Source organism: Ornithodoros turicata, chromosome 2, assembly GCF_037126465.1.
Source record: "Ornithodoros turicata isolate Travis chromosome 2, ASM3712646v1, whole genome shotgun sequence".
Taxonomy (NCBI): domain Eukaryota; kingdom Metazoa; phylum Arthropoda; class Arachnida; order Ixodida; family Argasidae; genus Ornithodoros; species Ornithodoros turicata.
In genome coordinates, this window is record NC_088202.1 from 69,889,542 (window position 1) to 69,914,350 (window position 24,809).

The 24,809-nt window shown below is 47.8% G+C and overlaps 2 protein-coding genes across 9 annotated transcripts in view; one reads left to right on the forward strand and one right to left on the reverse strand.

Moving 5' to 3' along the window:
- The window catches only part of LOC135385549 (diacylglycerol kinase 1-like), a 479,846-nt gene that overhangs the window by 83,111 nt on the left and 371,926 nt on the right, over positions 1-24,809 (forward strand). The window lies entirely within an intron of this gene.
- LOC135384759 (uncharacterized) lies at positions 2,815-3,690 on the reverse strand. The gene has a single exon (XM_064613946.1). The coding sequence runs from the start codon at positions 3,688-3,690 to the stop codon at positions 2,815-2,817; it is 876 nt and encodes a 291-aa protein (XP_064470016.1).

Consider the following 24,809-nt stretch of genomic DNA (forward strand, 5'->3'; position numbering starts at 1 on the left):
CGCGTGGGTGCGGGACGGACACCGGCGAAGGCATCGCGAAGGCGGGAGACATAGTCCGTGGGATCGGGAATGGTCCCGGTGGGATGTGGTGCGAAGAATTCGCCTGGAAGCCGCAAGGTCGTTCCATAGACCAGTTGGGCTGAGGTGCAACCCAAGTCGGGTTTGAAAACGGACCGGAGTCCAAGGAGTATCACCGGCAAGGCTTCCGTCCAGGCGGTGGGGTTGACGTGGGCCTTCAATGCGGCCTTGAGGTGGCGGTGGAATCGCTCCACGAGGCCGTTGGATGACGGATGGTAGGCGGTCGTGCGGATACGTTGCGCGCCGAGGAGCGTGGCGAGGGCAGCAAACAGAGATGACTCGAATTGCCTTCCTCGGTCTGTCGTTATGGTGGAGGGTACCCCGAAACGTGAAATCCAGGTGGTCACGAATGCCGCCGCCACTGTGGCAGCGGTGATATCCGGGATGGGTGTTGCCTCCGGCCACCGGGTGAAGCGGTCGATGGCTGTTAAGAGATAACGTTGACCTTGAGAGGGTGGTAGGGGGCCGACGATGTCTAAGTGGATCTTGTCGAACCGTGAGTCAGGCGGGAGGGTGTGACGGTGTGGTGGTGGGTGTGCCCGTGGGTCACACCCACGGGCGCGTGGGTGTGACGATGAATTTTAGCTCGTTGACATTGGAGACAGCAGCGCGTCCATTGCTTGATGTGGGCGTGCATGCGTGGCCACACGTAGCGGGCAGCGATGAGCTGTGTGGCCCGTACTCCAGGATGGGACAATGTGTGGAGCATGTCAAACACTTGCCGACGCAGGGCGACTGGAACGAACGGGCGCGGTGGTCCAAGCGACACGTCGCAAGCTACGGCCGCTGCCGCGCCGGGGAGGAGCAAGTCTTCAAAGCGAAGTCCAGATCGTGCATCAGCACGGAGCTTGGCCAATTCCTCGTCCGTGCGTTGCTGGTCAGCCAACGCGTCCAGTGTGAAACTGGTACCGAGCGGCGGGTGCGCGACCTGAGAGAGTGTGTCGACACGGCTGAGGGCATCGGCTGCCGTGTTGTCTTTGCCGCTAAGATGCCTGATGTCAGTTGAAAACTCAGAGACGTAAGAGAGCTGACGAACTTCCCGAGGGGCATAGTTGTTACCGGAGGATACAAAGGCATAGGTGAGCGGCTTGTGGTCCGTGAAGATGGTGAACATGCGGCCTTCAAGGAAATGGCGAAAATGCTTCACCGCGAGATAGACTGCTAGGAGCTCGCGGGAAAATGTGCTGTAACGCACTTCCCTGTCCTTCAGCTTGCGGGAGAAGAATGCGAGTGGTTGCCATTGGCCGGAGACGTGCTGCTGGAGGACTGCGCCGACGGCAGACGCTGAAGCGTCTACCAGTAGGCTGGTCGGGGCGCCGTGGATAGGATGGGCTAGGAGGGTAGCAGTGGCCAAGTCACGTTTAATCTTCTCGAAGGCATTAAGAGCGACTTGCGTCCAGGTGAGTAGGGCGGTACGGCTTTTGGTGGTAGCAAGCAACGATTCCAAAGGGATGAGAGTTGTTGCACAGTCAGGAACGAACCGCCTGTAAAAGTTAACAAGCCCAAGGAATTCTCGAAGCTTGCGTGCAGACGAAGGTTGTGGGAAGTCCTGGACCGCTTGAACCTTTGAGGGAAGTGGGGTAATGCCGGAGCTGGTGATGAGGTAACCGAGGAACTCCAGCTTCTCCACCCCGAATTCGCTCTTGGCGGCATTGACGACGATACCGAAGTCGGTGAGGCGAGTAAAGAGCGCGCGAAGATGGGCGGCATGCTCTTGCGGGGTGGAACTTGCGATCAGCAGGTCGTCAATGTAGGCAAACACAAATGGAAGACCTCTGATGATGGAGTCGATGAACCGCTGGAAAGTTTGCGCTGCGTTTCGCAAGCCAAAAGGCATTCGCCGAAACTGAAACAGTCCAAACGGGGTGGTGATGGCGGTCTTCTGCACGTCTTCGGGCGCTACCGGTATTTGATGGTATGCGCGTACCAGATCGACCTTCGAGAAAATTTTAGCGCCGTGCAGGTGGCTGGTGAAATCCTGTACGTGAGGAATCGGGTATCGGTCTGGGACTGTGCCGCGGTTGAGGGCTCTGTAATCTCCACATGGCCGCCAGTCGCCAGTCTTCTTGGGGACCATGTGGAGAGCGGATGACCAGTTACTGGATGAAGGTTCGATGATGCCGAGGTCGAGCATGTGCTCGAACTCAGCTCTGGCCACCTTGAGTTTCTCCGGAGCGAGGCGGCGTGGGCGGACGTGGACAGGTGGGCCGGTGGTGACGATGTGATGGACCACGTCGTGCTGGACAGGCAGTTTCCAGTTTGGCGGCTGGGTGAGCGCCGGGAATTCTTGCAAAATGGCCTCGTATTCTGTCGTCGGCTCCGACTTGCGGAGGAGTGGCCCAACTAGGTGTGCCGGTGCTACTGTGCCCTGCACCATAAGATTGGTAGTGGTATCAATCAACCTGCGATGGCTCATGTCCACGAGAAGGCCGAAGTGCGCCAAAAAGTCCGCTCCGATTATGGCGTGCGGGACCTGCGCAATGGTGAACACCCAGCGAAAAGCGCGGCGAAGACCAAGGTCGAGGGTCACAAGCTTTTCGCCGTAAGTGGTAATGGGCGTGGTGTTGACAGCGAGTAAGCTGCTGGTGGGAGCACGGTGGTGCACATCCATGGTAGAAGCAGGAAGGACAGACACTTCTGCGCCAGTGTCCACGAGGAAGCGCACGCCGGAGGAGCGGTCAGGGATGAAAAACAGACGTGGACGACTGGATGCGCCGTCAGCAAAGCTGGTCGCCGTCAGTTGCTGACTGCCCCGTTTCCCGGGTAGGTGCAGGGAGGCCTGCAGTTGCGTGCACTGGCTCCGAAAGTCTGGTGGTACCAGCACTCGCCTGGGTTGGGGGACGGTGAGCGGTTGGAGGGGCTGCGGCGCCGACTGCTTCGACGAGGACTACGATGCCTGGGTGTTGTGGAGCGGCGGTTGAAACGTAAAGTCGAAACCATGTCGGTCAGCCGCGCGACCTCGTCACGAAGGATCTGGAAGTCTGACATCGTGGGAGTGGCCGAAAGTGGGGAAACCGCGTGGGGTTGCGATGATACCGCAGAAATGGTTGGCGGTGCGATGTCCATTATCTTATCAGCCATCTCGGCCAGGGCTTCGAGGGAGACTGCGGTGGAGGTCGTTAGAATCATGCGCACAGTGTTCGGGAGCCGCTGCAAAAATAGCTCGCGCAAGATGGAATCGTCCAGTGCTGAAGCGCGGTCGCCCAAGAGTTGTTGCATTCGTCGGAGCAGCTGGGACGGCCTTCTGTCACCGAGGACTTCAGCGGTGAGGAGTTGCCTCAGGCGCTCCTGTTCAGACGCGGTGGTGCGCCGGGTCAGAGCTGTCTTGAGGGCGTCGTACGGGTGGTCTGCAGGAGGCACGGTGATAATGTCACGCACCTCAGCTGCTTCATTAGGTCCGAGGGCGCCGACAACGTGGTAAAATTTGGTTAGCTGGGTGGTAACACCTCGGAGTATGAATTGCGCCTCGATGTTAGCGAACCAAAGAATGGGGTCGGCGGGCCAGAACGGGGGAATCTTGATGGAAACTGCGTTAAGGCCTGGCGATGGCGTTGCCGGTGGAAGGGATTCCTGCCCGAGAAGTCCTGTAGGGTTGGGCTGCGGAGCGGTCATGGTTGCGGCTCGGTCAGATCACGTTCGGGTCACCAATATGTTGGTCCTCTACATGAGCCCCGACCGGCGATGATGGTATGCCACGGAGAGGCGATGACGGTGGCCTATCTCCATGGCCGCGCCGGTGGAACTGAAGCCGGTGCTCCAGGCGCGTGGCCATCTTCGTTGTTGTCCACGGCCCGCTACAGTGCTCCCCCCTCAGACGCGGAGCGGCGACAAAGTAGTACGATGGCCTACGTCAACACGGGAGGAAGAGAGCAGGAGCGACCGTGGATGACGTGCACTAGTCGATGTGTTTGTGGCACGGCACAACACCCGTTGGCAGAAACTGTCGATGAGCGGAGCAGATGAGGGGCGATGTCGTTGGGCGTCGGAGTCAGAGTCGTGGCCTGGCGTGCCGCAACCAGCACGGGAGCGAGAGCTCGTAGGGTCGATCCCAGGAATAGCGAGGCTGCGTTAGCCGTGTCAGGTGCCGAGACGCCGGCTGAAAACGTGCCGTGGCGTCGGCTGCCGCGACTGCCGAAACCGGCAGGCGAGCACGTTGCTCTGGTGTCGCGGCCGGCAGGGGATGAGCGTCGAGATGCATGAAATGAAGCGGTGGGTCGTTGCGGGTCGGTCGGTCGGGTCGGCAGCGGATTGGAAGCGTGGACGGAAGCGGTCGGCATGTTGTCGAGTAATGGCGGGGGCTTCCAGGGAGAGCGTGCCGTGGTAGTGCTAGTCGATGGTGTTGTCAGAAATTTGGGATGGTGAAGGGCCGAATTGCTCCGAACTTGATCTTTAGAAAAAATCTTCCCGGAAACAACACCGCAAGCGATGTTGCCCCGACGACCGTTTTACGGGCCGCGCATTCCAAGACACGGCCCACCCGGGGGCGGACCGCGTTATCAAGGGGCCCTTCTCGAAATATGAAGGACCGGCTCCCTTTCGCCTCCCTCCACCGCGAAAGAACCGAACTTGATGTTCATCGTTCGGGTCACCAAATGTGAAGGAGACAGGACAACCTTCATGGTGCGAGAGCTAACGACAAGTGGTTTAATGACATATGATCTGGTGGAAGGCTCTGCAGCTCGCGCCAGTTGAATATGATCGTGGTGACGATGGTGCTACAACTTCATTATCCGTTCCGTGTGGCTCTCGGCTGCTAAACAAAGTCGGAAAGGTGGCCTTCCAGTCTCTAAGAGAGTGATACGGACCGTGGATTTATAAGCACTTCAAATTCACGAAATATGCAACAGAAAATGCAGGAACATGCAATGAAAAATGCAGCATAAACTTTGGAATAGGTCTATTTTTGTGCGTCTACGATGTCTCTCGAGGCTGCCAACCCCTCAACGCTAATAAGAAATGACTAGAGCATGGCTAGTACCACACGCCGGCTCCTGCTCGCACTTCTGACGCAGTACACTATGATATTGAGGCAGTAGCAGTGTGGGGGAGGTAAACATTGCTTCCAGCACCGTGTGTTTGAGGTTTCCGGCCCATGTCAAAAGAACCCCCAGGTGGTCGAAATTGTTCGTAGTCCTACCCTGCGGCACGTCCAGCATCTCGCCACACAAAGAGGCTGACTCACCTTACGTGTAAATCTTCTCCCATGGCTGAAGCTTTGACGTTTAACCTCCAGATCAGCTTGTATGTTGAGACTCACAACGTCGCAAGTTGTTACGGGAGCACAATTGAAAAGTGGGAGCAACTTCGACGACGTTTTCTGAGGCAGTAAGGCGCCAGTCTCACAGTTCAACACTACGCAAATTTTGTGATTGTCTGGGAACCCAGGGCTTCTCGCGAGAACTGCGTCTAGTTATGCGGCCAGTTTTATTTCGAGCGTTCGTGTAACAGCCACCACAGACTGTTCAACGAACACCATATCCAAAGATTTGAGCAGGGACGAACCCTCCTGTTTGCAGTTTGTTTTTACCGTCGGCAAGACTGTTTCGATAGCAATTAACGGTCGCTGTATCTCTTACGACGTCATCTTGAGAGACAACAACAACACATACCGCGATGATGATCAGTAGCGAACTCTTGGGCATACCCTGAAAAACTTAAACTCATGCCCAAGATTCGCGGACAGGTCTCACTAAAGTGTGCTTAGCCTAATAGCACATGTTGTGTAGACAACTTTACGTTTGTACACGTGTATAGGTGAGATGAGGCATGAAACCCGAAAGGAAGGAGGAGGACAGGAGAGAGCGAACACTTATCACGGGTCACTTCCTTCTGATTGGTGATGACGGGCACTGCGTGACGAGCTTCATAAGGATTCTTCAAACTGTTTCACCGCTTTCACCGCTTATTTTTTAGCCGAGCATTGCTGGTACAAATGGCATTCTCAATGCCATCATACCTCCGACACTTTCTGTTTTCACTATTGTTGCAGGGCGTTTCATTTAAAATGAACCAAACTTTTTTATAAAAAATGGTGCATTGCACTTGAACGAGACTTAGTGCGTAACGTTAGTAAGGGTCTCGAGATACTCAGTCTATTTTTGTTTCCCGGTTAATTAATTAATTCGTCAGTTAAAATTAATTGGTGATCAGCAAAACTGTCAATGGCGGGGTTGTAGAGGGGGAACGGGGTCGTCGATTCTCTTATCCGTGATTATATACCTCCTCTCAGTTCTTTTTCTTCCCCCCCTGCCTGGTTAAAAAAAAAACAACAAAAAACAACAAACGCGTGTGAAGTTTCGAAATACCGCCCGACTGCAGCACAAACGCGCACGGGCGCGCACTTCGTTCGTTCAAAATGTATAGACCACTTTACTGTTCACAAACAAGACGCACCATCTGCGCATGCGTGGAGTTGGTGTAGGCAAAACACACTGAACGACAACTGGACAGCCCAGTCACAAAACATGCCGCCGATTACAATCGCATTGTAGTTGATCTGATACTTCCGCCGAGCCAGTTCGCTGCTGATATTGTGCAAGCGTACAAGTCATTGGAAGCACATAATTACTTCACCATGGTGAGCCGCGGGGCGTTTCTGAAACCAGCGCTGATTTGCTACGGTGCTCTGGTTCATGTTAGCGTCGTTTATTTGTACACAGGTATCGTGAGGCAATCTCACAAATGCGATGTCAGGGAATTTATCCCTTTGCCTGATCAAAACGATTTCAACACACAAAAACGATACACAACCAAACGATTTCTTCGTTCTGCGTTGCGCAGAAACTTATGAAAAGTGATTTCAGCCTCTAATCATATGATAGAAAGTTGAAAGTTCGACAGTTCCGGTCTGCCTCTGTGTTCTTTCGACATCTTGGCTGATGACTCTCTAAACCTGTCTCTGTGTCAGATCTTTACTTGATTAGTATTACGCACATTCCTACCAAATTTCTGAGCGGACGATCTTAGGACGATCGGATATCGCTATGGTGATGGGAATAATGGTGTAGCGTTATATTAGGCTATTGACAGTACTTTGTCGAAGGCGAAGTACAACGTCACCTCGAGTGTTTGGAAAAATCGCCCAGGGTGCAGTATTTCACGCGCAAAACTTGCCGCTAAAATAAGCAGTCAGTTGTACTGAACGATGCATATCTGCGAGCATTTGCTCAAAGGAATGATCAAAAAGCATGCGTCTGACATTGTATTGTCAAGTTTCTGCACAGGTACGTCGCCATGATCGGCTTGAAGTCAAGAAAACATTGACGCAACACGATTATATGCAACAAGTCCCAGTTGTTCGATACACTTAAGTGAGTTGGACATAAAGGCATATGTCTTACTTAGATGACGTTTACGTTTTGTTCGTGAATGACGCTGCCGGACAGCGCAGGCGCAACGGCTCGGCCATGCACAATTTAAGCATGCTGTCGCCGAGACAAGTGTACGCATGAAGAAAGAAATTGCCTTGCATTCGCTTCTCCTAAATAGATGTATATAACGTCGTTAGACAAAATATACGAGCTCACAGCCATTAAGGTACCCATCAAATTTCATACTGTTGGCAACCAAACTTCCCTGTCGTGCTACGAGGAAAAACTAAGAAAAAGTGTGAAACATGAAAATAAGCATACATTATACACATGCAAAAAACATGACGGTCACAGATGAGGTAAATATTAAAAGGGAATCATCGGCGGACAGATCACATGGCAATAACGGTGCACTACAGCCATAAGGATTTTTGTACATCCTTTTAAAGCCATAAGTACAATGTAAGAAAGAGTTTAAAAAACTGATACTAAGAAGAAGAACAACAACTTTATTTTGGCTTTGGAGAGTGGGGAGGTTCATCGCCACAGGTGATACTCTACCCCATTGCTGGTGGGAATGTGGGGAATAAAATAACTAGCCCCGTCACAATAACGATCTAAGTCCGATGGTGTCCAGAAATGTCAGAAGAACTTTGAGCGCAGAGTGTTGCTGGGCTGGATTAGGCCAGGGACCAAGCAATTTCGATAGGGAGAAGGGGCGAGAGTCCAGCTGACGAAGAGACTCGGAGAGTGTGGTTCGAAAAGAGAACTAAGAAGAAGAGAACGTTCGATTTCCCAAAACGCGAACCTCAGGGAAACGCAGTATCTGCAGCGTTGTCTTTTCTGTTTCAGAGGCAGAAGGCACCAGGCTCTTTGGCCGTGAAAGCACACCTTTATTTTGTAGATGTTTTTATCAAAACCGTCTTGCGGTGCTGGTTATCAGAGGAGAATGCGCGCTGAACTCTGATGATTCCCCTCCCTTTCGAGTTTCATTCCTCCTCCCATTTACATGTGCTCAAACGCACAGTCAGCTTTCCTACATGCGGAAGTGTCGTTTGGCTAAGCCCTCTTTAAGTGTGATGTGTCGCATTTTAGTCGCACTTTCATGCCCTCGGGAAAAAAATTGGGAACATAACCTCGGGAACATAACCAAGACATTCACTTTAGGTTCCAAACATGGTCCCCCTAATTGTGAAACTGCATTGGAAAATTACCTAAAGCGGATAGCTTTTGATGTATAAGACTGTGTAATCACGATGGAGCGCGAATTCTGCTTCTGTCCCATTGAGTACAATGTGTAAGATTTCAAACGCCGGGGGAGCAAAAGCCTTTCTAGATATACGAATAATTCTTTTTCGGCATAATTTCTTGTATATAGATCTCACAGGATCTAGTGTGGAACCAGTGAAAAGTGTCGATGTTTTCCGCCAAAATGAAATTATAGGTTTCTTATGCATTGCGTCTATGGGTGTAATGCAGGCGAAGTTTTTGTCCGCGAATCTTGGGCATGTAAAACTTAAACTTGCCAAACGCATGCAGATCCGCCGTCTGGTTGGTTATATGATTTGAAAACGAGCATTGTTTATTGTGAGCTCCAAATGCTTGTCTGGCGCGGGTCGCTCTCTTCTAGGAACGACCTTAGGTCGTAGACAACATATCCTTGAGAACATTATTCGAAAAAAGGTTATCTATCTCCTCACCGCAGTGACATGCCATATACGTAAAATATAACACCAGCTCGCTTGCCTATTACTTTACTGCTCGACCTCAGCTCGTTTGGGTACTCGTCCTCTCGGTGTAGTTGAAATCCTGGTTTGCTGGAGTGCGACACCAAGCGCCTGCATTACTCCCGCCGGTGATATCCATAAAGACAATCCGTTTATAGAGATCCTGTGCCCTTCACGTACATGTGGTCCGTGTTGTCCCCCGCCGCAGATTACCAAGACTTGAACTTCTTTATTCCCTATTTATTACCCGACGTATTTATTACCTTTTCCTCTTTACATCCTTTCTTCTTACCGTTACTCTTCAGCATGAGTGCCTTTCCCCCCTGTATCTTGTTGACGTACAATACGTTTCTTGGCTGGGGTTTCGTCAGCTCCGGAGTGTACCGTACTGTGCCCAACGCCTCCTACATACAGAAGGCCTGCGTGCTTAATGGCTCGCCACTTTCGCTACATGGACATATAAAGCCGCGATGTCTTCTGGTTCAGCCATTCGCCGCAGACAATTTCGAACAGATGCTTTCTGTGGTTATCAAGTGCTGCTCATGCGGTTGGTCCTTTAGCAGTCGGCCCAGGACGCACATTCCCCCAGAGCGTTAGTCGTGACGTTGCCCACCTCTGTGAGGCCGACAACGGCGGGTTCTTTCAGCACTACCACCACCACCGTCTCCATTAGCGACGGCCGCCGAAAGCACGGCCGTGATTGTAAACTCTTAATGACTACGTCACGTAGTTTAAACCTGCTCCCGTGGCATAGTGGTTAGGATGATCGCTTTCCACGCAGAGACTGGTGAGGTGTCCTGGGTTCGAATCCTGTCACCGACTGTCTCACGTTTTCCCTGGGTTTTCCGAAGACTTTCCAGACGAATGTCGGCACAGTTCCCCTTCCACAGGACGCATAGTAACCTCCTGTCCCCCTCTCCTTCCTGCTGTACTCTCTCCATCTGCCCACGTCTGTACGCAGCTCATAGCCACAGTTGCTTCGCGGCGCTAACACGGAATAAAAAAAAAAACGTCGTTTAAGCGGTCAGCTTTTGTTTATCCAGGTGACGTTAACCGTGCACGTTAAGGGTTCCAGAAACGTAAGCCAAGCGCCTCATTCCTTCGAACTTGCTGACATCACGTTGGTGGTGTTTGACTAGACAGCTTTCTTTATCGTATCGTTTTCGTGGACTGCTTCCGATTTACTAATGGTGTCTTCGACTGGTCGTCCCGATAGTCCGAACTGGATGGAGCGGTTCAGAGCGCATCTCCCTCCAGCTCTGAGCCGGAAGAATCGTGCAAAACCCAAACGCGGCAGGTTCGAGCAGAGGAGTGAACAGGGAATGTTAACTCACGTGACTTCCGGTGTTTCCCTCGAAGTCAAAACGACGACGACGCAAAACGCAAAGCATGGCAGACATGGCAGAACAAAAACGCTGCTCAGCGGAGGCTGGCGCGGTCACCTGACCGGAACCCAAACAGACTTCGCAACCGCTCCGACGGCGTTGGTGAGAGCACTCTAGATGCCTTCGAGTTGGAGGAAAGAGCTCCGAATGAACCAATTGAATGCAGTGAGAATGCTCTGTTTCGACCTGTCGAAGAGGAAACGTCGCTCCAGAGCGCTCTAGAGCGGTCGGAAGCAACCAGTCGAAGACACCATCCAACCCATAGTTGCCCTTTCCTCCTGGTCCAGCTCTCCTCACCTCCGAAAAATTCACTGTCCTGAGCGGGAATCGAACTCGCGTCCTTTGGTTCTGAAGTTAACTGTTCGTTTTTTTTTACTAATTATAAGTTTAGTTATAGGAGACTATGGTTTTATATACGATATATGTTTACAATCAATCGGAGTGTGCGCGCGTCTTCAGCGTTTAACACATGTAACACATGTTAAGTTAAGGCTAAACATTTGCGCTGTTGCACAGAATCAGATATTGAAAACCGCATTGCACTGTTCATTTTATGGTGTTCGTGTACACAACGTTGCCGTTCCACGTCTTCTTGAAAATTTTTCCAGGAACAACGGCGAGATTCACCATTCTTGACACGCGGCTTCTAGATGCTGTATATGCCCAGTAGCAAAAACATGCCCAATCGCACTTGCATCTCGATAGAAGGGAGAGAGCGCAGACTAGCTAGTACATGATGACAGAGAGAAAAAAACGGAGACACGGAGACAAAAAGTGCTGGTGCTAGTCCCTTTTTGTCTCCGTGTCTGGGTTTTTACTCCCTCGCACTTGCACATTACAGAACCCACATTGTCAGGAAGAGACCTAATGCAATTGGAATGTACAAAGTCTTTTTGTGAACTCTCGTTGGTAACCCTCAAAAGAAGACAGTATCTTGCGATGAAATAAAGTAGTGGTAATCAATCTCGAGGCTGTCACGCCAAAAGCTATTAGTAGACCATGGTGCAAATATGTCACGCTTATCAGGCCACACTGTTACTAGAAGGGTTGCTGTACGCAGCCGGAAAAAGAAATGCTTAGCGGACGGACGGGACGCTTTCGTGTGATGCGCAAGTCGGCGGAATATTTCACGGGACGCGCATTTCGTGGTGCACGCTCTCTCATTCATGTGTAAGTAGGAGAATATTTCGCGGCACCTGGATTTCGTGCACATAAATGTGCGTACGAAAGAACAACGTTCGTGTCTTTGAAACTAAAGGACGGTTGTTCGACCGTCATTTGTGACAGGGACGCTTTTGGAGGTAGGTGGATACCCAACCAGCACAATGTACTGAAAGTCAAGTGCAATAGGGGTGGACGGTATATGTCTTATCAATGTCCTTTAGTTTCACCAGCTGTTCAAGGCCTTCTACCTACCCGTCCACCCCTATTGCACACGACTTTCAGTACATTGTGCTGCTTGGGTAAGTGGACGAGGCGGAAAGGACAACTGTACTTACCTCGCGAGTCTGACGTTCATCAGTGCATCGGAAAGTTAAAAAATGAGCGCAGAATCGGTGTTCAATGACTTGATTGCAGGCAATAATGAAGGGACACTAACTCGTTGCGACTTCAGGTACCTTTATGTATGGCTATCTATAAGCAGATCATTTTGGTACGACTCTTACCTCTTTCGTTCTTTTTTTTATTTCTTTTTCGATATGCGTTTCCCGCCGCTGAAGCGTCTGTGTTAGTGACTCAGTTTCAAAATCTTTCTTTGTAATTGCAGTTCAAATTATTATTGGAGATTGTAGCTCAGCATGATGTGTTGAAGCAAATGCATCACCAGGAACAGGAGACACTCCTCGTAGCTCAATATCTCGCATGCACCCTCAGGTGCCTTAGATCCTGCTCATGAAGAGCATGTACATTGTGCAGTGTATCCTGTGAGCATACATGCATACATGAACATTGAGCATACATGAACATTGTAAATACATACATTTACATTCAGAAGCAGCTCGAGTGTAGCGTTTTGTACGTTCCTTTCAATTCTTGCAGTTTTTTGCATGGAATTTGTTCTGATGATTACGCTGGTACAAAGTCGTTTACCTCGCAGCGACAAAGTGGTCTGTTACGCCTATACAGCGTTCTGTGTTGACGTATACTGTCCGGTGTAACTAGTGGTATATGGTCGTGATAAGGGGAAATATAAGCGTAAAGATTCTACACATAAAATAGAACTCAATGGCTTACTTCTAAAATATCCGTGAAAAAACGATCAAATTCTTGACCCGTTTACTATACGTCAAAGCACTACGTGGAAGCCATGACGAATAGAATAAAGGTCAAGAATTTGATCGTTTTTTGACGCTTACTATCCGTTTTTTTTTTTTTTCCTGAGAGTCTAGTCTACTTGGATGATCCTAAATGTGAGGTACGAACCCTTTTTCGTAACCTCGTTCTTTCCCGTTGCGAGTACGAGTATTCAGTACGAGTATTGCATGATAGCCAGTCCCGACTTAATCGTGATTAATGCCCCCATATTATCCTGTCTCACAATCGGTTGCACTGATTGTGATCAGGTTATCTGAATTTGTCAGCGCAATGTCGAAACGGCTGTGTTCCAGAGCTCTACTCAAACACAAATCGAAACAAGTCGCTGCTAGGGAAGCTGTGACCGTTCACTTCTGCGCGAGTTTTCCTCTCCTTCTTGCAGTACGCAAGCATTAGCCAAGCAATACAACAGCACAAGGCTATCCTATGGATATCTGTGGTATGTCCGAAACCGGATATTCGGATATCCTCTGGATAATGCGTGTCGTTCGCAATATGTACGCTCAGAGGTCCAAGTGAGAGAAACAAGGAGTCCACATAGACGTCCGACGGATATCCGCAGGGACGATGAGGGGACGATGAAGGGATGTTTTATGGACCTTGATGTATTAGCTCTTTTGGGGCATTTATATGGAATTTGGAAATAAACAACAGCAGTCGCATGGGGATAAAGTAACAAAATATTTATTAAGGAACAAGGTATTTACGCAGGTACACGGCGAAATGCGAGTTACAAGACTGTAGATTGATGTGTGCAATAAACAACACGCAATGCAAAACACGCAGCAACATCAACACGCAATGCAAAAGATTACCTTAGATGATTTATGGGTACGCTGCATGAATTCATTCACACCCGGCTGTTCGACTTTGGGCAACGAACAAAGCGATGAGCATCTTGCTATACATATGCAATAGCTTGTGCACTCACGCGCGACGAATCCAGCGATATGGTGCTTGTTCTTCGTGCAGAATATCCCACTTCTGACTTGGCACCTTACGTCCATTCCCTGCCCAAGGGTCCATTGGAAGTGACAACGTTAGACTGTTTAGGATGTCAATGTCAGATTAATCTAACTTGTGTTGAAATCACAACCCATTCAACAAAACTACAACAAACACAATTTACGGATCGAGTCACTCACCTAACTCATGTAGAACACAGCAGACCAAAGCCCCATAAAAATCCGACATTTTACTAACAGCACTGGTCGTTCAGTCCTGCAGATGTCCTCACTACTACGGAACGGGGATTAAATGAGAAATGTCAGTACTGCGTGAGACTGAGCGTTCGCTCCGATTCACGACCTACTACTAAGAGACCTGGACATCCGCAGCTCCCAGCACCGGGGTAGTAGTTCAGACAATCGCCGCTTCGCTATGGGATTTGGCGCTAGGTAGCACTATTTGTTACCACGTGATTTGCCGAAACCGCGGCAATGTATGGTGGGCTGCGTTAACAACGACGAAGAGGTACGGAAGAGAGCAGCGCGTGCTTAGCTACAGCTAGCGGCAAACGAACGACGGTGCCAATGATGATAATAGTGTACATGTCATTTCCTCTCCCCAATAATGCTATGTGGCGCTTGCAGCGGCCACTAGCGTAACTAACCCACTACCCGGCTCTCCCATAGGCGATTGCCATTTGTCCAGGTGTCTAGTATAGAGTAGGGCTGCGTTCCAATACCTCGCGCCCGCGAAGCCGCCTGACTAGGCAGCTGAGTAGACCCCTTTGCTTGTCACTATTGGAACAGGCTTGCGTAGCCGAGGCGCCTGTGGTGCCATCTCGTTGCTCACGCAAGAAATGCGTACGGCGCAAGCGCAGCAGGTACTAGCGTTTCCCGCTGTCAGTCATCCCGGCTGTCAGATGGTCAGGCGTATACTAGACTGCATCGATGCGCACTAGGCGGTAGCCGACTGAATAGCGGACTTGGCGAGATTTGGAACGAGACTTAACATGGCGGCACTTCCGGTTAGACCGCTAGGCAGTCGACTAACCGGGGTATTGGAACGCAGCCTAGGTCGTGCTCCGATTAGTCCACCAGCCAGCCAGCCAGCCAAAAGAAAGCCAAGCGGCCAAGCCAGTGGCGGTTAGATCAGGTCCGCAAAGAATATGAATAACGAGAAAATTGGTTTACGAGAGTAGATACACCTCTAGAACTAAAATAATAGTTCAAATATGTCTATGTAATTTTATGGTTATATCTAGCACCGCTTGGTGGCGAAATAGTCCCCCTCGGCAGGCACAAATGAGTTTCGCTTTCGCTTTCTTCCGTTGCTTCTTCCTGTGCTGAATTTTACCGGACATGTGGTATTCCAATACAACTACTGCTCTGCTATTTTCGCAGGAATTTCCAAATCTACAGGCGTTTCTGTAAGACCCCGACGTGAGATCATAACTGCAGCTGATACTCAATTTCATTAAAGGAGCATGGAAGTGACATTTACCATGGCCCGAAACCCTGCTTCATCTGTGAAACTGTCCACCAGGAGTCACCATGCAAAATATTTTCGCTTTGTGGTGCATTGTCACTGCGCAATAAGATTTACAAAAGACAGTCGGAGGAAGCAGTCGAAGATGAGAGACACGAGCCCCGCGTAACGTAAAAACAGCTCAGAGCCTTTTTTTTTTTTTTTTTGCGTCTCGGCTCACGCACTGATCTCGATTGTGAAAGGCTGGATCGCGGATAGGGAGCGCGAGCGTGCGGCATCCGGCCGCCATCTTACTGTACCCAAAACAGTCGCCGCAGCGATCATGGCAACTTCTTGCAATTACGGTCGTACCAACCGTACCGGCAAGGATACAGGGCCGAAATTTCTACAGGTGAGTCATTCTTTATCAAGGAATAAATAGGCGTCCATTCTGTACACTTATTTGACAATTATGAAGTGTTTTTTTGCCCAAAACCAGCACTGGGTGTAAGTTGTTTGATCGCTCTTCCGAGGTTCAATCGAACACACTTGCATTTTACCCGCCGGCAAATACAGTTTGAGTGCATGATATGCTGGAGAGAACATGTTACGCTACACTGATACTGGTGTCATCAATATGTGCGAGCACTCGCGCGCTTTTCTGCATGCATTGCTAGCACGGTACCAAGTGCACAGTCATTTTTTTGAACCACCTTCGCGTATAGGTTCAGTATTACGTCGTAATAAGACCAAGAGGATCACCTTTTTTCATGTATTGGTATTGTTTTGTGCCTTGGTTTGATTTGTGACAAAATCCTACGTAACGGTGGTGTGGTGTGACTTGGATACCGCCTTTGTGTCTGAGCTATGTTGTCAGCTTGTTGCGATAATAATTTGTAGCTTGTCGTGTTATTTGTAGCAGTGTGGTCTCTCAATACAGGTTTCCTCACGGGGGCTGCCCAGAGGATCGTCTGTGTCATCGAGCATCATCTGTGTCATCGTCTGATGCGATCGAGCTTACAGTATCAGTACAGTACAGTAAGTATCATGTTCCTCATTCACGGGTTCCAACTTTACGGGGAGGAACCACCCCAGTGCACGCACTGTGGTGAGCCTCTCTCAATTTTGCACATTCTCTTTACATGTTCACATCATGGAACACATCACTTCAGAGAATTTTATATACACCTTAGGCCCCTTCACCCAGCATTGTGTCTTAGCGATGAAGCTATAATTCTTTTTAGAATAGCGTTTAAACGTTGAAATTTTTAGAAGATATTGGAATTGTAAACCCTGTTTTAAACTGATGTTTTAAACATTTATGCAATGCTTTCCTTTCTGTCCTTCACAGCTGCCTCGACATACGCAAGAAATGGTTGCAAAACCTGAGCAGTGCCCAAACTTCGATCACCGCAGCACCTCCAAAAAGTAAAAGCATATGTGTCACATGAGATTTTTAAAGGTATTCATAGTATACAGGGTGTCCCACCGAAAAAGGGCCAGGGGCTAAAGAAAAAACGGAGTGCTTTACACAAATGGAACCAACTGCACGTGCTTGGCAGTTGTGTGGTCTATCCAAAAAAATTTTTTTCATCGCCCCTTGTCAATTAATTAGCGGTAATTAATTTTCCAACTTTTTAATTATCAGTTTTAGCTCTCAGATGTCAATGAGGAAGTTGTAGTACGTGTCGAAAGAGACACAACTGAAGTGGTCCGAGGTTGCTATGGCATGTGGTTTAGTTTTTTCCCGGGTTCAAAAATTGGTTTCAGAAGCCTTGCGCACCACAGAGCGCTTCCCATAATTCGGCGCCCGCGCGCGACGATTGCAGTGCACTCTGATAAGTGTGCCGTAAAACAGGTGAAATATCTTCCTCTTGTGTGACGTGGCCCAAGGATGGTCTCCAAGCGCTAATATCAAGGTCATTGTACGCCGGAGGGCGCTGGAATCGTCGCGCGCGGGTGCCGGATTGCCGGACTTTTAAGCCCGGGAAAAAACGAAACCACAAGCCATAGCGACCTCGAACCACTTCAGTTGTGTCTCTTTCGACATGTACTACAACCTCCTCATTGACATCTGAGAGCAAAAACCGATGATTAAAAAGTTTGAAGATTAATTACCGCTAATTAATTGACAAGGGGTGATGAAAAATTTTTTTTTGGATAGACCACACAACTGCCAAGCACGTACAATTGGTTCCATTTGTGTAAAGCACTCCGTTTTTTCTTTAGCCCCTGGCCCTTTTTCGGTGGGACACCCTGTATAATACCTTGTATTAACTGTTGTAGATCTAACCCACCTCTACAGTATACACCCTCAAGAATTAAAACTCGTTGTGGAACTGTGATCATTGTTTCAGTTACTAGGCATGCACATATATGCTATAAGAAGAAAATTATTTCTTGAGAATGCACTACTGTTGATCACACTCATGCAGCTGTAGGTTTACCTTCGGCCTCTTGGAACTCTCTGTAGTTGCCTTAGCTGCAGGAGGAGTGTCCTGCAGCATGTCAACTACTTGCAGAAATATTGACGTATTTAAGATTATGACACAGTTTGAAGGATTTCAATTCAGGAAATTTGCAGTGGCAGGGCCTGCTAGAGTGAAACCTACTGAATATTTTATGGTGTCGAAGTGGCAGTTCCTTCAGGATAGGAATATCTTAGATGGGAGCAAAAAGCTTGAAATTAACAAAGTGTTGTTTGCATTAAGCAATTTGTAATATACTAAACACATAGGCAGCAAAACAAAAATTTAAAATTCATCATGTATGAAAATTGGGTGCAACAAATTTGCATAGTGTACCTGTACATTGTCATTCCTGAGATATATATTGTCATTGCAGGGAGGTCACAAAACAATAAATGTATTGTTTTGTCACTTCCCTGCACATTCATTCTATCTTGAAATGCGTATATGCCAGAATAAATGTTGAACTTGAAAAATGTACATTCTCTTTATTCATAGAGCATAACATCACTTATCTTCTTTACAAAAGCATATCGTGTTACATCTTTGTCACGCAGAATGCACAACCAAGAAAGCCATCTTCCATTAAACATCACGTTTGACATGATTCAGTTGGTATCATTTTATAGACAGGGTACACCAGGGCTCCAGTTTCAAGCTCCAAATCGTCATGTTGCAGTTTGGAAACCGTACATGTGTAGTGCAACAGAGCCCTCGCACATTAAAATGTAAGATGGGAGTCACTGTTAATGCAAAGTAACTCCTATGAGAGAGACTGACGCTGCAGAAAAGTGTGCAAACTGCGGAAAATGCCATAGAAGATCTTCAGAAATCGTGCCTGGTTTCACAGCAGTGCTACCACACTCCCTTTTAGATGACGATGATAATGACGAGAGTTTCAGATGTGCAGCTGCATTTTTTGCAACGTGCTCCACATAACAAGCATGACAAAGTCAGCAGTGGATGGCAGGCCCCCGTCCCTACGCAGCTTTGTTCACACTGCAGTTCTATTCAGCAAAAGCATGTGAGTACGCGTGAAGGACATTCAATTTCACCTGCAAATAATCAGAGCAAGTGAAGGAAAAAAGTGCGGTACTTCAAAAGGAGATAATTCTTGTGTCTCAATGAGGTGTTACCACTTACTAAGTAACTTGATTAAGTTTACATCAATACCTAGATTAACTGGCCTAAGCGTGATCTAATTGCGTGAAGTAATTGTTTGGGATGCTTCGGTGTGTTCATATTTGCGAGGCATTACGTCGAAGACACCACTGTCGTTCACTAAAAGACTCTTTCTTGCTTGATATAAATCACACTAAATGCATACGCCTGTCTGAAACAACGGCTGTGATTCTACGGGGCGACTTCTTTCTACCATGCGGGTATATCCTTTCTGGGACCGTTCTTTGTGGAACAATTTTTGTCCAGAACGCAGCAGGGAGATTATATACATGGCTGTTGTTAATCTCACATCGTTTCTTATTGAAATATTGGCTGGGAAACGTGCTGTAGTACAAACCCCAGCGCTGCACTGCAGTGACGGTCTAGTTTCGGAATGCAAAACATAACGTAATTAAGAATCGAACGGCAGGACACCTGTAAAACACTGTTAGGATACATCAGTATACTGGCACCTTACAAAATTGTGTGACGACAAACAACGATCAACGCCTGCAGCTCAATAAATACTCACAACCTCTGTTGCCTCCCATTGTTTTCTATGGGCGCACACAGCGCTTTAGGGCCTCCCAAAATGGCGGCCCGAATGCGTGCCTCTCCCCCACGAGCCCCTCTCCCATGCGCGATCCAGCTTTTATACATAGAGATCAGTGGGCTCACGCGCCGCTTATACATGCTTGAGCTGTGCCGTTGGACGTCACTGGTCACGTGTCGGAGCCCGTGATACGTCACGATGTCTTCTCGTTCGCCTTGCGCGTGCTCTGTAGGTCACCTGTGCTCATCGTCCTTTCGCTGGAGCTCAATTTTCGTTGCAGAAGACGCCGCAGCGAAAAACAAAAAATATTTTTGGGGTGACTTCCGTGCTCTTTTATGTTCGGTAAAAAATAAATAAATGAGTATTTGTTTGAGACAGCTGGCTCGCGGGCGAGCAGGCCGTCACTCGTGCACGGCACACACGAACTAGATTTGGCATTTCCGGGGATATCCCTGCTAGACGTTATAGAAATATCGTATCTCCATCCCCATTGGATGTCAGAGGGATATCCATCGGACGTACGAATCCGACCACGGACGTTAGGACACTAATCGTACATCCACGGGATATTCGGTGTTGTTGGGGAGCTTTCACTTGTTTTTCCCGTGCAGCCGTCATAGTTCTCCGGTGATGTGCTGCGTTATCCTCTGGCTTGCTAGCCATTGAGTACATGTGCATGTAATTACGGTTTGCCCTGTCGGGTGAGGGATTACGTTCGATCGTAATCCCACAACGGAAGAACGATGCCTCTGTATCCGGCTACGCGTTTCAGGGTGCGTCATGGGAGATAATTCATCCATTGAATGCGAGTCCATAATTATTTGAAGATTATCTTGCATGGGACGAGTGGCGAGACAGCTTCTCCGCTTGTACAAGACTTAATGAAGTGCGGCTGACTAGGGTAATGATCCTTCATTATATACTGATTCATATTTCGTATTAGGCACTCTATGTGTCCTAAATAATTGTGCTAAGTAAAGCGTCAATATATTACGTGTCTGTCACATCGTTAATGTTTGAGAGACCTCTATTTCACTTGTTTGTTTGTTTTCTTGCTGTGCATTCTTGCTAAAAGTGCACTTCACGATTCACTTGCACCACGCTTGTGTTAAATAAACAAAAAAGGGAGACGGATAGAAAACTTCCACGGCATCCTGAAATGAATGGAATAAGCAATTTAGGAAATTCAGATGCAGTACGAAGGCTAGAAAAGCAACACTGCATATATCTCTGCGGAAGCGTCATAACGCAGATGTTTCTAATTCAAGCGCCCTTATGAAGGAGCCCAGGCAGCTACTGCTTTGTATTATGATGCGCGGCAACATGAAACGGCAAGCAACTTCGAATCGGAGAAATATGCGCAATTCGCAACTGCAAGTGGGCTGCTAGTACTATGCTGAAGAAGTAGTGGACTGCTGTCACGCGATATGCATAATATACTGTAATACATACTCTGGTGCACAAAGCACCAGCGAGTTCTTTGGGATTGAAGTGAAGGTGGTTGATGAAAAGACTCCAGGGCAGTAAGACTTCGAGACCACACCCTTAGATTTCCGATCGTAGACGCTACTTCCTCATCAACATGCCAGGTCACGCTCACGCGATCTGAGCGGGCGGCATCATCTTGAAATAAGGATGTCGTAGCCGTGATCAAACGCATGCAGGAACGCGCACGACACCACTTCGACCTTAAGATGTACTGGCCGCATATCTGATACCTTCTACTCTGCACTAACAAATGCGCGTCATCACATATTGTCTTCGCAACGTCATCTCATACTGTCTTCTTTGCAATTCTGCATTAAAACGTGCTGATAACGTTTCATCATATCTCAAAACAATCCTCTACTACGTTTGTGTCGTTCGCACATACTTTTTACGTCCTTCAACTTGCAGTGGGCAAGGTTTTTTTTTATTAAACTCGAGTAACACGCGAGTTGGGTATGACGTAGCGTCACGTGACCCTAGAGGATTTTTCGCAGAGCTGAAGTTACTCTGCTCTGCAAGATGACAGGCGTTGAAATTTCGAGCGCTGCCTTGGCACTAAACTGTAACGGGCATTCAGGTATAGGCGTGAAGCAGACTTGTACAAAATACTGCGCAAAAGTATTTAAAATAAGATACTAAATACTCTACGTAAAAAGTATTTAAAATAGAGTACAAAATACTCAAAACTGAAAGTAATTTGAGTAGAGTACTAAATACTCTAAGAAGTATTTAAGATACTCTTTAAAGTACTTTAGTATTAGCAGTAAGTGAAACGCGTATTCTGAACGTGGCCTTACAAATGAAAGCAATAAACTTCATAAGCCATGCTTAAGCATATCTTTCATTTGCAACGTCTTGGCGTCAAGTAATGTTTGGTGAACTTTAGTGAACCCAAGCAAACTTTGTTGATATGTTCTGACCCAAAACTTCGTAATCCTTCCTGTATGTCCGTTCGGGTCTTTCAACCTCTGGCACGTGTTTATTGCTTTGGTGACCAAGGAAATAAATGCCGGGATTCTCTTGTACCTAATCCCCTGGTGTACCTGGCAATATGAATAGGAACGGTTTTCTGGCGAAGTTGGCTATTGACAAGGAAGCCCAAGCGTGGGACCAGCCTATTGTACAAGAGGATAAATGACAGATTCGCGAATTCCTGGAATTCCAGTGAGCTGAAAATCTCGGCACGGCGGGAAGTGTGCTGGATATGGCTTGACGAGGAAGGAAAGTATTTTAAGTACTGAGTAGCAAATAGCGAAAAAAGTATTTTAAATACATTAAAAATACTTGCCGCAAAAAGTATTGAGTAGAGTACCAAAATACCGGAAAAAGTATTTAAAATACTGTATTTTGAGTACGTACTCAAGATACGTACAAGTCTGGCGTGAAGGCAACGATCAGTTACTGTTTTGGAATCTGTTGAATTCGGAGTGAAACCGGGTCCTGTTCATGTACTTAGTTGTTATCATTTGCTTTTCTTTCCTTGTTTTTGTTGTTTGTTTGTTGTTGTTTGTTTGTCGTCGTCGCAGTATAAAATGCATATAGTTGGTGGTCAAACGTACATTCCTCGATAACTCTAGTGAGAGGCTCCAAATATTGTGACATCAAACGTGCCTCGCATAACTGATTGTTGCACTTCAATAATATTTGCATCAGGCAAGCGTACGGGTTGCGTTTACCCTTTTGTTGTAGGTTTCACAAAGACACACTGACGCTACCACGGGTTCCCTTGATTAACATAAGTCGAGAACCACTGAGTAGCATAAGTCGAGAACAGTCTAAGGGCCTTGTGGTCCAGAGGTTAATAGGGACGTCATTACTCGATTCAACTGTTCAGCGACGCAGGTAGATAAAAGCGATGGAGAACCAACAGCGCTAATGAGCTTGTAGGATGTTTCCACTAGTTTCCACTAGGAACTGAAATCCTATGTCTGATCTGCTCCGATAATCCTTTCCCGCGGTGCTCCGGCGCAACAAGCACTCTTTCGCTCGCTACTATACATGGGCGGTGAGGGGGTGGGGGGATTTATTGAGAGGAACAAAGAACGCTTAGCAGAAGTTTTCTTGTGTTCCGGTAAAATGCGACTTTTACGTTATTAAAATCTTGTACGTTCTCTCGTTCAAACTGCGATCGCTACAAGTAAAATTTTAAAGCGTTGGTAAATTTAAACCGGGTGAACAGGTGAATTTCAGTTCCAGGTAAACAATTTGAGCCCTTTGCCGTTTTTAACATGATCCATAAAACAGAGCTTCATGACGTTGGGTAGGGCAAGAAACATGAGTAATCTCAATCGAGGTCAATTTCAAGAATGTTTCTGTGCACGCCTGCTGACGCGACTGATGAACATTTGGGACGAGTCCAGGACATGGGCTGTGTTGTTTCCAGAAAGGACGGAAGGACATGTCTGTCTGCTGTGGTCGAACCTCTTACAACAGAAGCAGGGCCTCTGTATTGCCATCTGTAGGACGGGACAAGCGCAATTCATGCCCACATCACGTTGCAGATATAGTACTGCCCTTGCCCTAAAAACGAAGAGTAGGCACTCACTGCTTTGTCTCCCTCCCCGGCTAACATAAGAATAATCCCTCCGAATTGATGCAGAGTTCTTGTGCCACACCGTTCTAATGGACGAACTGTGACAGGGCATTTATCTTCTCCCGCACGTGCACTTTGCTATAGCATCTCGACGCTGGACGTTTGGTAAATTTCGAATTTGCGATCTTCTGTAGCGGCTGGGAAACTTTCGATATTTTCGAGCAGCATTGCTCGCTTCTAGCGCAAAACGCGATATGGACAAATTCCGGTGTCCCGTTATAGGCTGATATAGCTGTCACACAAACAGGATGTGGGCTCCACGATTATGTCCACCGTCTCCCGCGCAGTATGGATGTAACCGCTATTGATCCGAGACTGAAATCCAATATTTTGTTTTCGACATGGGCAAGCTGCGCAAGCAAAATGGACGTACAAGTGACAGCGACAAAACAAGCTCCGTTCTCCCTGTCGAGGTGTCGGATTTTCCATTCTCAGAGATGTTTGCGACAGCGCAACCATTTCGCATGCACGTGTGTGTGTGTGTTGTAATGGAACTTTCTTTAAACAGATCTCTCTGGGCACATTCTTTCTTGTGTTCGTACCCAATACAAATGATATGTATACGCACAAAAGCAAATATGCATGACACCAGCCGTCATACACGGATGGAAGAAACGGAGGGCCCCTTTTGGGAAGCATTTCCCGAGAACGTGCATCTCTTTCGGTGTATGGGATTTTTTTAGTCGGCCTCGCTTAACCAATCTCATGCTCCAGCGAACCTTTTGGCCCGGAAACTCGTTCCGAGTGGATATGGGATCCTGAATTGTGCCCACTTTGCAGCTCTGATGACTTCTCGAGCTTGTTTATTGTCTCTTCCCCCTTCTTTATTTCCGTCGCAGTGGAATGAGGGTGCAACAAGGGACGAATGTGGGGTTGTTTTCCCGCGAGAAGTCGCTGCAAAGATAAACAGCCGAGTGTGCGAAGATTTGAGGCAGTTCTGAGACACCACTTGCGTGCGAGATTATTTCGTGAATAGGGCTTCAATAATAATAGGCTTTATAAGAATGACTTTTGCATGGAGGTTGCTTTCTCGCAATGTTAGGATTCATGTGGAAGTTGGATGTCATGCACGGAAGTCACAACCGGCTGGAACAGCGTCCGCTGTTTAATGTTAAATCAGGGAAAGGTTTTTTTTTTTTCGCTCAGCTTAAGATAAACAAATGAGTTGCAGTACGGCTAAAGTATTCGTGATAGCTGACTTAGCGTTATTGGCGCAGCACCCATTTATCATCAATCTGGTACACCGGCTAAAAAGAGTGCAAGTATTACATAAAATTGCAAGTGAATATTGTTCTGAATATTTCTCGTGCACATCTTT